This window comes from Clavelina lepadiformis, chromosome 3, assembly GCF_947623445.1.
Source record: "Clavelina lepadiformis chromosome 3, kaClaLepa1.1, whole genome shotgun sequence".
Lineage (NCBI taxonomy): Eukaryota > Metazoa > Chordata > Ascidiacea > Aplousobranchia > Clavelinidae > Clavelina > Clavelina lepadiformis.
In genome coordinates this window covers 23704286-23718150 of record NC_135242.1, presented here as the reverse complement: position 1 = coordinate 23718150, position 13865 = coordinate 23704286, and the positions used below count along the sequence as shown (strand labels likewise).

Sequence of the window (13865 nt, the reverse complement as noted above, 5' to 3'; positions counted from 1 at the left end):
GTTAAATTTTTCTTACGGACCCTGTGAAGCCAAGATGCTCAAGGCATTGGGTACAGGAAAGGTTTATTGAGGCCTATCCAAAAAAACATATCAGTTTCATCCTTTGAAAGCGGAGAAATGTTTGATTTGTTGTAAAGTCATTTCACTTCCAGAAATGCAGCACCACATTTTCGAAAAACACAAGGTACGAATGAAATTTGTTATTACGTCAGTACACTTCTACCATACGACATTTAACTGCATGCAAGCACTCGACGCACATTCATCGTCAGTGTCAAGTCCACAGCAGTTCTGTGATGATTTTATAAAATTGTTTGCAAATTGAATGCCGCATAGAAAACGGAAATCGGCAAAGCAAAGCAAAGCATTGCGTTACGTGTCGCCTATGCATGACTTCCTGTGTATCGTTATAATTCGTGAGGTTAATTATTCTTTTATTTATAGCTATTCATTGCGTCACAGTCCACGAAGTTATAATGTAGCTGTCCCAATGTCTTATTTAATGTAATCGTTTAAACAAGAAACAATATAATCAGTTTATACAGTTGTCTAAGATTAAGAAAAGCGAAACAACGACCTGAGACTCAATGACTTCGAGGACAACAAAACTATTCAACAGACAAACGGTCGACTTTATAATGTAGCTGTCCCAATGTCTTATTTAATGTAATCGTTTAAACAAGAAACAATATAATCAGTTTATACAGTTGTCTAAGATTAAGAAAAGCGAAACAACGACCTGAGACTCAATGACTTCGAGGACAACAAAACTATTCAACAGACAAACTTTGTAATTGAAGTGGTCGTCCTTACAGGCTAAGGAACGATAAACCATCATTTCATTGTAGATATGCCATCTGCACCAATTAATGACAAAATACCCGGAGATTCTCTTCACTCAAAGGGTGCAGTCATCAGTTCTGAACAGTATTATGTAAGAATTTTAAAACGTATTACATCAGAATTTTTTTTTAGAGTTTTAGAACGCTGTGCTAAAAACAAATGTTTTAATTTCGCAGTAGTTCAGCAAATTAGTTTTACAACAACCAGATATGTTGTAGATTTTGTAACCTTTAGAAGCAGACGAAGATATGACTGTAGAGCAGTGGTTCCCAAACTTTTTCAGCTTGTGGCACACTAGAAAAATTAGAAAACGCTCGCGGCACACTTACAAGAGAAGAAATGTTGCTTTAAAAATTTACCCTACTCCATCGACAATGCCATAATTGGTTTCATCGTCACATGTGCTTATTTCTCAGCTATTGAAGCAGCTAGAAAGCTTTTAAGTCGCATATGCTTGTCTGCATGCCTTACTTTTAATATTTACACAGTTCTTTTCCAAAATTCCAAAAAGATTCGCGGCACACCTGAGAATCTGTGGCGGCACACAGTTTGGGAATCACTGCTGTAGAGTCTACAGAAATTTGAAGAAGTGTCCTCTCACTGAGATAGAAGATGAAATCAAATTTAAAAAAACAATCAGGCTTATTCGTGAAGGAGAACAGTGAGGCTGAGGCTAATACAAGAGCTTCCCTTGCGGTCAGCTCCATAATTGCTAAGAAAATGAAGCCATTCACTGACGGCGAGTTTGTCAAAGAATGTTTAATGGCCGTCGTAGATGAAGTTTGCCCAGACAAAAGAGCGCTTTTCTCCAACGTCAGTTTATCTGCAAGAACTGTGACGCGTAAAGTTGAAACAATTTCGAGCGATGTTAAGTGCCAACTTCGAGATAAATGTTCTCGATTGGAGTATTTTTCATTAGCGATCGATGAAAGTACTGATGTTAAAGATACAGCTCAGTTAGCAGTATTTACACGTGGCGTGACACCGAATTTTGATGTCACTGAGGAGTTTGTGGAGGTTGTACCCATGCACGGTACAACACGTGGCGAAGACATATTGGAGCAGGGGTTCTTAAACTTTTTGGCACACGCCCCCCTTGACGGTACCTAAAAATTTCGCGACCCCCCTCATTGCAAAATAAAAAAGCATTAAACAAAACAACAATTTATTTTCAATTAACTTTCATTAATGAGAAGGATGTAGTTGTTTTTGGGAAACCAAACGATTAATTCGAGGCTTTGTGGAAGATAATGCACATCTTAGGTCGGCTGCACAGTCAAGTTTGTTCCTAGGCTTTGTCTTTATATTCATGAAGATGACGCTGCAAACGACTTGGTCTCAAAACGTCGTTGCTTAGCTTTTCTAAGCATATCACGCATTGCGGTACGACTTTTTCGTTCACTGTGGTTACTGTGGTATCTATACAGCCATACGTCAGATAATTTTGGTCATACTTTCTCTTTTTTCCACTCAATACAATTAGTTTAATTACTGAAATATGTATTTATTAAATCAATATTAAATTTAAGTTTTACTTCATTTTACGGTTTTAATATTGGCTGACGTTGGTTTTACCGTATTTAAACCGGGTGCGCGACATTACTATTTTTATTATGTGTGGCCGACACTGCACACAAGTTTTCAATCGTTAATGACTCGAAAATTATACGTCGTAAACTTCGGATATTTACAGGTTAGTAGCAAAAACACCTGGTTTCCTGTGTACATCATTATTGTAAAACTAAAGAAAATGCATTTAGTGTAAGTTAAGTATTTCTACAAGTGATACATTTGTAAAAGTTTTTCTTGTTACACCGCCCCCCGTTGTGAGAAAAACAGGTCACGCTAAAAGAGAACAGTTAGTCGAGCTAGGATTGCATGAATGAGTAAAGGAAAACAATACGCTTCAACGCGGAGAGACAACAGATATTATGACGTAACAATTGACATATTTCAGAATCAAATTTCAAAAATACAATTGCCATCGTGACACACTTTAAAATTTTAATAAAAATGAACCTATAGCGAAAGTCAAGAAAGCATGTTTAGACATAGCTCATATAATAGACAGTTTGTCAGCGCCCCCCAGTTTAAGAACCACTGTATTGGAGGCTTTGTTACAGTCTTGTACAGACAATCTTAACTTGGATCTTTCCAAATTGATATCAGTTACTACCGATGGCGCTCCAGCTATGACAGGAGAAAGAAAAGGAGTTGTTGCTCTGTTGCAAAAACATTTGGAAACATTGAGGTTTAGCAACAAAATTATTAAGCTCCACTGTATCATACACCAGGAGGTTTTGGCATCAAAATTCAAACATATGTCGGACGTAATGGACCATGTTGTGGAAACTGTTAACTTCATTTTAGCAAGAGGTTTGAATCATCGCCAGTTTCAGGCCCTGTTAGTTCATGAGAATTCACAATATCCTGACTTGGTGTATTACTGCGATGTCAGATGGCTTAGTCGCGGTTCAATGCTCCAACGAGTCTATAACTTGCGAAAAGAAATTGTAACGTTATTGCAACAAAAGAACATGAACACAAGTTATTTTGATGACCCCGAATGGGTTACTTACTTGGCCTTTTTGGTGGATTTAACAACCCATTTGAACGATTTGAATTTAAAATTACAAGGTCGCGGACACCTGATAAGTTCTCTTTATGATTCTATTGCTGCATTTGAATGTAAGCTGCGACTTTGGGAACACCAACTTCGTAATTCTAATTTTGCACATTTTTCCAATCTTGGTAACAACAGTCCGTCAAGTACGTTGAAATATGTGGAAGTTATTGTTGACATCAAACAGCAGTTTGCTTCCCGGTTCCAGGACATGCGAAGGCACAAACACGAATTCGCGTTACTGGCAACACCTTTTGATGTGGATCCAGCCGATGCGGACAATAGCGTGCAGATGGAACTGATTGAACTTCAGAATAATACAACGTTAAAGTCGAAGTTTCACGTTACTTCTCCGGAAGTGTTTTACAAAGAACATGTATCTGCAACCTTATTTCCGAAATTACGAGATAATGCGAAAAAAATTGCGTCCATGTTTGGAAACACTTATCTTTGCGAACAATTATTTTCCAAGATGAACTTTGCAAAAAATAAACTTCGATCACGTTTATCTGATGAACATGTTAATGATGTTTTACAAATTTCTTGTTCCAATATCAAAAATGACTTTGGCAATTTGGCAAAAAAATGCAAACAACATCAAACTTCACATTAAATTGTTACACACATTTTTTTCTTTTAATAATCGATTTCAAAGTAATAAATTCCTTTTATCATATCAATGAACATATTATATAAGCATGAATAGGAGTGTAAAACGCCGTGCAATTTAAGGGTAAGATATTCGCGTTTCAGAAAAGCTGTCCCGGCAGTTCCGGCCCGCCATTATATTTTATTTTATCAAATTGGCCCGCGGCTCAAAAAGGTTGCCGACCCCTGGGTTAGGGTATTGTTGCGTCACAGACATTCAGCCAAGGTTTGATTCAGCACTGCAAGGGGATTGGAATTGATTGCACATAGCAGACTAAACTAAACTAAAACTCGTTTCGCGGGCCGCACGCCGTTCAAAATTGTCACTTCTCCGCGGGCCGCATATTTTTCCTTTGCGGGCCGCATTTGGCCCGCACACCCCTGGTTTAGCACATTTAACATTGAAACATTCAATGAAACTTCTGAATGCGGCAAAACGATCGTTTTCCCCAAGAAAAATATTGACAAAACGATGCCGCATCGGGATCTCCCCACTCTGTTTCACCTCGAATATGCCACCACATGTCAAACAAAGAAATGGCTGTTTTTCTGTTTGTGTAATGGCTCTATTTTCCTTTGCAAGAGCAGTAATGCCAGCAGAACTTGGAGGCCTACTCAAGCTTTGGATATTGATTAGTTTGAGGTGCCTGAGAAAACAAATACAAGAACTGGTGTTGATGATGCATTTGTGCAAAAGAAACTCAGAAAGCATATTGACTTTTAGGCATCGAATCAGCATTTCTGCAAAAGTAATCCAGGGATGTAGGGTGCACCGCAAAGGGTTAACATGCTCATAGCACATTTTCTTTCCATAGTTGAAAAGCCTCATGATTGCTGCAGGTTCCGTGGCTACTGCAGTATGGGGATTGCCAACAAGTGCTAAGCAGTTATTTGTAGAGGACCATGTGTATGTTGTCTACAATTTTAATCAAGTGCCAGTTGGATTATCTTGTGTGTGCATCCCTTTCTGCCAAAGTTTGGCCAGGGGATTTGATCTGGAAACAGAAATGTGGGAAACCTCGCCAACTTCTACAGTCATACTTTCGTCTGCAACTAAAACTGTCTGCCCTGAAGAAATAGTTTTTGTTGCCCTTCTCTGTGATCCAAGGAGCCTTCCAGTGCTTGATTTAATGGTTGCTCAGTCGCACTAGAAATCAATAATATCGACTCGGATTCTCCCGTGGCGACATCAGTTGAATTTAGCGGTATGGACACGACGGGACGATCAGGTCTTCAACGACATAGACTTCGTTCCGCTGTGAGGTCACTTTGTCATCAAGGTTTCGACGACGACCCAGCTTCTAGAAATGTGTCTTTGTAGCAAATCCGGCTTTGATGATGTTGGACGAAATCCAAACCAATGATGAAATTTTCTTCGAGCTGATTGAAGACGAAGATTTTTAACTCTTACAATATTTTGATGTAATACATTTTTGAATTCTTACTTTATACTCTTCAGTTTTTCAATCAAAGAACTGATGACTGCAATCTCTGGGTATTTTATCATTAATTTCTGAAATGATTACACTGGGGAAAAATTTGGAAAAAAAAATCTGTTGAATTTCATTTTGCACTTGATTTAGGCTAATTCCGGTGTGCTGAATTCAAAAATGCCGCCAGTTTTCTTCAATCATGTCAAGTTTTTGGCTCTACAGCATACATCCAAAATATGCAACTTTTCACGACATTAGCCGTATTGCTTTTCCATACGTAATAGACTAAATGGAGGATGCAATCATCCAACGAAACTAGATAAGAAAGGTGAAATTGAAGTTAGTTGGTTTTGGTACCATGTCATCAACGTTTCAGTGGTTCAATGCCAGGAAAAGCTACAAGAGTAAATTTTTGCCCTAAAACTCGCCCTTTTTGTGCTGCAGAAGCAATATCCGTTTTAAACAGAATAGAGCTGTACAAATGTTTATTTGGAAACCATTGAATTACTTTCGGTTGCTTGAAGTTCTTCAAACGTTTTATACAATAAACGCAGATGTGTTAATTGTACTATTTTGTCGGTTATGCGACAAAATGGTGCGTGCCTAGCTCAAAAACTTGACGTGATAGAGAAAAACCGATGTCACTTTTGGATTCAGCGCCCAAAACCTAGTTAAAAACAATTGTTAGATCGACGTCAACAAAAATTGTGTTCCCTTGTGTTATGTCTTCATTGTCAATGTCATTGATTGGTTTTTATGGTACATCTACTGGTGCATTTAGCTGCTGTGTACATGGGCGTGGAGTGCTTGCATGCAGTTAAATACCGTCTGGTAGAAGTGTACTGACGTAATAACAAATTTCATTTGTGCCTTATGTTTTTCGAAAAAATGGAGTTGCATTTTTCTGGAAGTGAAATAACTCAACCACAAGTCAAGCATTTCTCGACATTTTGCGATTTGCTTTCAAAGGATGAAACTGATATGCTTTTTTGGATAGGCCTCAAATAAACCTTTCCTGTGCTCAATGCCTCCTCAAGCACAATGGCATCACAGGGTCCGTAAGATATATTTAACAGCCCCTTACCAGACTTAACTAATATTCATAACCCTCCACACTCAGACAATGGCGGAAAAGTGAACAAAACGTTGTTGGGATCACATTTCGATTCTTTAAAGGCAACTTTTTTGTAAGTAAACAGAATGGCTATGTCGATCATATCAGCAGTTATGAATAATTGCCATGTGTCAAAAGCTAGCAGGGTCGTTCCTTGAACGCTTTCAACCTTCCTTGTTTTTGACGTAGGCCTATTCTTGAAAGAATTGTTTCATTGAAGTATTTGGCCATTGCCCGCTTTCTTGTAGTTTTGCCTGGTAATGAAGATCCCAAGTTATTGGCTGCTCTTTTCCGCCACAGTCTATCAACCGCATATTCATTTTTTTGTTGATTCGCGGAAGCTTACTTAACCTCCATGCTAAGGACACTCCTAGCATTACCATCAGTAAGGTACTTGGCCAAGGCAACGCTTTTTCAGGCATTTCGCAAGGTATTGTCAGTAGTTCAGTGAAAAAGAATCATGATTGTGTGTGAACCTGTGCTTGAAATTTTTTGGTTTGTTCATGAGCTATTTTCTACGTTAACAACATTCGTTTAGCTTGATAACCGGAAATTATGTTATCAACGTCCCTCTAAAGAATTTTAAAAGCTGCCAATCTAGGCATTATAATTTATAACCCATCATACCCATGAAGTCAACACGAATTGGTCCTACGTGGGAAACCAACAGCAGTTTTTCTGTGAAAATTGTTGAGTTGATGTTTGGCTTTTATTTACTAACTGGTACACAGAAAGAGGTAACTGACATGAACACTAAGTCTTTACAACACTTATTAACAAAGACACGATCACACTACAATGAATAATAACCTACAATCCTACATATGAGTAAATGTAGATGAAACATCTTAAAGTCTAAGAGGTAATGAAGTGGTTACAGCTTAAATGCTGAAGAACCTAGCAGTCAGTCAGTAAATCTATGGCAAGCAATAGAACCAAACTGGAGAACTGAGCTGAGAACACTCAGCTCACTCAGAGAAAATGTCGACCTTTTGGCAAAGTCTTTGACAGTGTAGCGTTGACGTGTTCTTCACAATCGGTTTTCTGGAATATTTGACTATTGCTCGCTTACAAGTTAGTTTCGCCTGCTCGTCAAGCGCATCCTGCGGCTGTTCCAAGTTACTGGCTCTTCTTTACCGGAACAGACAAATCACAACAGCTTGCAGACTATGGTCACCTTGTAGGCAACCTAACATGGCGTCAGCTGCGCCGAGCAGTTTCGCGGCCATTGCATCAATGTCTCTTTCCGTATTTTGCTGGCTTGTTTGGGTTTCATTGTTTAAAAGCAGAACGTAATCTTGTTGAATACAACGTTTCGTCAATCGTCAAACAATCATCTGGAATTAATTGTTTCGCACAATTAACATTAAAATTTTCAAAAAAACTTGCATGGCTATGTCTAATTTCATTCTTCACCTGGTTCAGGTGAACCGCGTTCATTTTACAAAAGTTGTGTCATAATTCAGTCGGATTTTGGTACTGTATTTTTCTATTGGTTATCTTATCACATATACAACACATTTATTTCATTATCATGGAATAAAATTGAAAGCCTAAGTACACGGACGTCTACTTAAGTCTACAGCTTGCTTGAACCAAAGCAGTAAAGCCTCTTCTTCATCCGCATGTGTGCTCACGCTTGCTCTCTAACAATCCGACTTTGAACATGTACGGTTTGCTAACACTGGTTTCTGGGTTTGTACGTATATCACGTGTAGTTGCTTACATCCCTCAGTATTGCACTGTAATAGCCGAGTTAATAATAATCGCTTTGTTCTTTCAAAGTACCGACCACCCACCTCTGGCAATGAAACATCATTATATGAATTGTTACAGTTTAACCTTCTAACACTACCACTTCAAGCATATCTTTTTCACTCTCTGGTGCAGACCTACCAATAAAAAAAGAATAGTATAATACCGAATATACCAGTATCCCAAGATACATGAAAACAAGATACACTACCACTGCATCAGCTTAAGATATACTGCATCTATGACAGACATGTTGATAACTACTTTAAGCTGGTTCCTACAACTGACAAAATCTTTGCATATGCACGCACCATACGCTGCTGGGTTTTTAAAAAAAACTCCTGATGGCAGGCCAAGCATGCTTATGCCTAGTTCATTAAGTTTGGAATATGGCAGCCGCTGGTTGTTTTTTTTCACAGCTTCTGCTAAAGAATTTAATAAATAACACTACAATTATTTCATAATAACTGTAAAACTGAAACAATACAAAAGAAAAACCTAACAACATTTCTCATTAAATATTGCTCTGACTTCTTTTTTTAGGATTTTCAAACTTCTAGAAGTGGATGGTTTGTCTAAAATATCCCAAAAAAAATTGAACACAATTATTAATGACAACACATCAATCGCAGCTATGCAAAATCTGTCTGATAAAAATGCTCCAAAAATGCAATAAGTTCACTTCACAGTTGAAATATGGTTTTAATATTTTCTGTAAATGAGACTAAAAACAGACTGAAACTGTCAATAACTGCCATAGTTAAGCAAGTAATTTCTGAAAGTCTTTCATTTTTTCAAATTCTTTCTGTAGATACGATCAATTTTTAGTACCGCAAATATCTCAGTTCCTGAACAGTGACCTTTCATTTTTAAGCTTCAATTTTGAATCAAAATGTCAAATGTAATAATGCAATTGCAGTAGAGCAATGTTAAGTTGCTAATGTAGTTGGTTAAACCTGCTTTAACAGAAAATCATCGATCAAAGTAATGGTATCATCCTGGTAATAGGCTTTCCTAATATTTGTTGATCCTAATAGTTAAATGACAAAAAGGACATATTTCATACATACCACTTAGAAAGGTAGCAAGATGGTTTTCATTTATGAAAGCTTCTTGAAAAGATGTACCACTAAAAAAATGAGTGGCTGTTTTGCAACCAAAAAAATCAAACAACCCATCCTTGTGAATAGCACCACCAGCTACATAACCAACTTGTTCCAACTTTAAACATTACACAAAATAAACTAAGTTGCATGTAACTTTTGAATATTTTATTAGAAAACAAACATATATATAATTTATATTTCTACTTCTTTACCCATTTTTGTCATAACAAGAACTGAAGTACTTTGCAGTAGTGTTTACTCACAGCATTATCTATAATCTTTAACTGACGGTTTTTTAGATGCTTGATTCGTTTTTCGGTGATTGGAGCAAGCCTTTCTGCCAAAGTTGCCTTTTGACCTTCTTTTTCTCATCACTCAGTTGTTTCCATTTTGTTGCCCATTGTCTAAAACCTTAAATTAAACTGCAAATAAACTTTTGCAAAGAAAACCAGACAGAGTAATTAAACAATTGAAACAAGAAACACTATTCTGGAGAAAAATGGCAAGCCAAACTATTCAGGGGGGATGAAAACTGGAAAATTTGACAGCAGTTGTTTTTTTCAATACCATGTAGCTGTGACGCTACTTAGAAGAAATAGCACATGCAAATGTTAAATCATAATTGATGAGCAACACAATTACGAAATATATGCTGTTCATTAGTTATAGACTACACAATTATGCAAATTTTTCTATTTCTGTTGCAATTTTTAACACAATCTAAAGAAAACAATGTACCAATTCCGTCCTTTTTAAGAGAAGAAGAATACAGGTTATACCCTGACACTCTTCTTTTGCAAGAGATATTTTCAAGTTTTCCCAGGGTACTAGCGCTGGTGGAATTTTTTCTCCACGTATCTTTTATCCAGACCTAAAATACAAAAAAATGTTCTTCCAAATTGAACGATGATTTATTAAACCTTTCTAGGTTTTACTAAGATTAACCTTTTTGTACCTTCACTTGATTCTCCGTCAAATGTGCTGAAACAGCGGCTTCAGCAACCCTGGGATCTGAAAGATCTCGCATTCCTTGTTGCCAATACTCAGTCAGTAGCTCTACCTGAGTAGCCAGCAAATCGAGTCTATTACAATATCATACAACCTTAACCAAAGAAAACGTTGGATGACTGGACTACAAATTCAAACTACTCTGCAAATGTAATTCTTGCTTACATGTATACAAGTTACGCTAAAACATATAAGAATACATTTGTGTGAGCATCATGCTTACCTCTGTCTTTTAGGCATTTCACTTTTGAAAAACTAAGTAAAACCTAAAAATTAAACTAAATACAGCATACACCTAAAACATTCACATTATTATTAAATTCAGTTTTTTTAGAAGTTAACACTTTAAATACTGTACAACAGGGTCTCATGACTAATTTATTTTCTTCAGAGTGTGTAGACTTATACAGGAAACATTGTTAGTGTTACAATTTGTAGCAAACAACATGGTTTCATCTGGCAAACACACTAACTATTCACTGTGTAAGTACTCCGAATGTAATACCTCCAAAGCTACAGTAATGATGGGAGTTTCTAATACTACCAAATTCTACCATTTGTAGTTTAAGGCATGGAGAATTTTAAACAATCTTACTGCTTGTCAGCTCAATCCCCTGTATGCGTGAATTATGGGTAAACTTTTGCAAAGACGGTAATAATGTTAAGATGGAATGAAAACACTGATATACTGCCATGCAGACAAGAAACTGACATTCTTGTCACCATTACAGTACAATACGTAGGCTCAGCAAGACACCTACGGGCCCCTTAGGCAACTTTCTGTGATAGGCCCATGTAAGGAAAATATCCCTTTTAAAACTAGTGTTTCTTTATTACCTGATATCATACTAATTTCAAAAGCGAATTAAAAAACACATCAATTGTGTTGAAGCACACATCACAAAATGTATCATGAAATGTATGACAAAATGTATCATCAAAAAATCATTAAATGTAATTGAAACACACATCACAAAAAGCAACACGCTGCAAGGTCAATTTTAATATGGTACCGGACTATCAATCCTAGGACACAGAAGTCTTCATATCACTTACACTAGACAATGATTTCTACTGGGTCGGCTACCTTACTATTCTGCGTACACTGTTATACTTTGACTTGCTATTTGTTCTGCCCAAATTCGAAACTATTCACCAGAATCACTGCAAATGAGAAAACATTTTTTATGTCTTGCTCAGGAACATTTCAACAGAGTCACTACGAATAAAGCAGGGATTCACACCATTGCAAGATTGCAAAGTTTGGATTTGCACTGATTGGAAATTTCAGTGTACAAAAAAATTTTTTTTATCTTATCATACTATATATTTATATTTCACCATTGACTGTGCGGAGCAAAGAATATTGTGCTAACTTCGTTGTAGACTGGTCAAACAAGAATATGCTCACAAATAAACAACAAACGGAAAAACGTGGCAAAGCCCTGAGAGCTTGAAATACGCCACAAGTAAACTACAGTGGTGACACAACAATGAACGTCATTGTGAGGAGATGGGTTTAGCGGGGACTTGTGGTAGTTAATTTCATTATGTTTGGTCTTTCATCCGCTGTATACAAAATTATAATGGTGAATGAGCAAAATCGCAGACAAGCAAATTCCCACGTAATCATTTCTGCCATTCTCCTATGCAGGTTGTGTATTGCGTAAATAATAACGATAATACGGAAGATTAAACTGAATGTTTACAGGTTTTGACTTACAACGAAAAATGCAGAATTGGTTCGTTGACAACTTTTTGGTTGAACTTTGAACCCAATCAAATATGTCAGTGACAAAAACTTCCCACTTTTCGGTAAAATTCATCCGAAATATCTAACAATGTATTTGAAAATACGTACGTTTGCAAGCTACCGATATATCAAGTCTTGTAGATATGGAGTCTTGACAACCTGATTCCAAATCTTTGACACGGTGAACGGCTAAATACAAAACAAACTTAATTAAAATTTGCTTCCACATAAGCGTTAAAAAGGGAACTTACTTATTTATAATTCAGTAAGATTTAATTAATTTGATTTTTGCTCTTGCATTTCATTGCAAAGCATCTGTACGTGAGGGCTGTGGCATGTCATCTGTGAGACGTGTGCGGTATCTGTTTTTAATGTAGTTCATGTTAGAGAAAAGTAGCTCACATACGTATGTGGATCCAAATACCGACAGGGTCCCAAGAGCATACTTTTTTGTATTAATTATCATACGTATCAGGGAGAGAATCAATTGGTCTGGTTTTGGGGGCATTAAGGCCGGATGGCGACTGTCATAATGGCGACTTCATAATAGCGACGTAATCAAGTGAGCGACATTCCAAACAGCGATTGTATAAATGCCGACCGCATTAAAACAGCGACTGTTGTGATATCGACTAAACTAGGCTTACCATATTTTTTTGATTGAAAAGCGGAAGAAAATGCAAACGAGTACCGGAACCGTACGAAATAAGTTCTTTCAATAACCTAACTGCAAAAAGATCATCTCCTCCTCCTAGCCTACTATTACTGAACAGTGAACAAGCGAATGCGCTAACAATCAACTCACCACTGGACCAATTACCCGCTACAATGATGTAACAATTACTTTCACATTTAACACAACGAAACAAGAACACGCATGGGGTATTGCTTTTCAGCAAATTGGCTAAACAAACCAATCACATCATGCTAATATTCGTGTAGTGTGGGGCAATGCTGGCTCAGTAAATGCCAAAGCGGGACTTTTAGTTGACTGATCGGGACGCCGGGACAAAGCCTTTAAAAGCGGGACTGTCCCGGCTAAAACGGGACGTATGGTAAGCCTAGACTTAACTCGTGTTCACTGAGTCGAATGAGGCATTTATAAATGGAAGGCAACACTATGACGTGTCACATTGATTTTAAGGTCGTTTGAAAAATTTCATTGATTTTAAGTAGTCGTGTAGTCGCTCTATTGACAGTCGCTGTTTTAAATGAATCGCTGTCGTGTGGTCGCTCTATTGACAGTCGCTGTTTTAAATGAATCGCTGTCGTGTGGTCGCTCTATTGACAGTCGCTGTTCTGACAGTCGCTATTTGGAACCCGAGCCTTGTATAACCTGCTTATAGTCATACGCAACAATTAATACTTAATACTTGTACTCACTTGACTGACACAATACATTGCAGCTAAATATCTTCCAATTTTATTTTCAACTTCCAATTCATACTAAATTGGCTGGGATTAAACTGATGTGCTAACACAAAGAACTGCTCTCACCTCTTTACACTAAGCGTTGATGGTTGCTAAATTTCAGCCAAAAAACACTTGACATAAAAAGCCAAGGGGGTAGACAAACAGAGCA

The 13865-nt window shown here is 37.3% G+C and overlaps 2 protein-coding genes across 6 annotated transcripts; one reads left to right on the top strand and one right to left on the bottom strand.

Annotated features, from left to right (window-relative positions):
• The first annotated feature begins 1455 nt into the window (after nt 1-1455).
• On the top strand, nt 1456-5265 carry LOC143449877 (general transcription factor II-I repeat domain-containing protein 2B-like). Its single transcript, XM_076950206.1, has 3 exons — nt 1456-1876; nt 3013-3842; nt 4930-5265. The coding sequence occupies exons 1-3, from the start codon at nt 1456-1458 to the stop codon at nt 5263-5265; spliced, it is 1587 nt and encodes a 528-aa protein (XP_076806321.1).
• A 2429-nt stretch (nt 5266-7694) lies between these two features.
• On the bottom strand, nt 7695-11141 carry LOC143449561 (uncharacterized). 5 transcript variants are annotated; one of them, XR_013114589.1, is made up of 8 exons: nt 10754-11141; nt 10478-10582; nt 10261-10393; nt 9786-9933; nt 9487-9615; nt 8920-8991; nt 8728-8841; nt 8262-8553 (listed from the first exon to the last, which is right to left on the bottom strand). XR_013114589.1 is itself a non-coding variant. In XM_076949814.1 (5 exons), the coding sequence occupies exons 1-4, from the start codon at nt 10768-10770 to the stop codon at nt 9818-9820; spliced, it is 393 nt and encodes a 130-aa protein (XP_076805929.1). In that variant the 5' UTR covers nt 10771-11141; the 3' UTR covers nt 9024-9615; nt 9786-9817. The 5 variants fall into 5 exon arrangements, 1 of the variants encoding a protein (XP_076805929.1); XR_013114586.1 differs by having other exon boundaries at nt 8264-8553; nt 10478-10604; XR_013114587.1 differs by having other exon boundaries at nt 8264-8553; nt 8728-8838; nt 10478-10604.
• Between the last annotated feature and the right edge of the window lie 2724 nt (nt 11142-13865).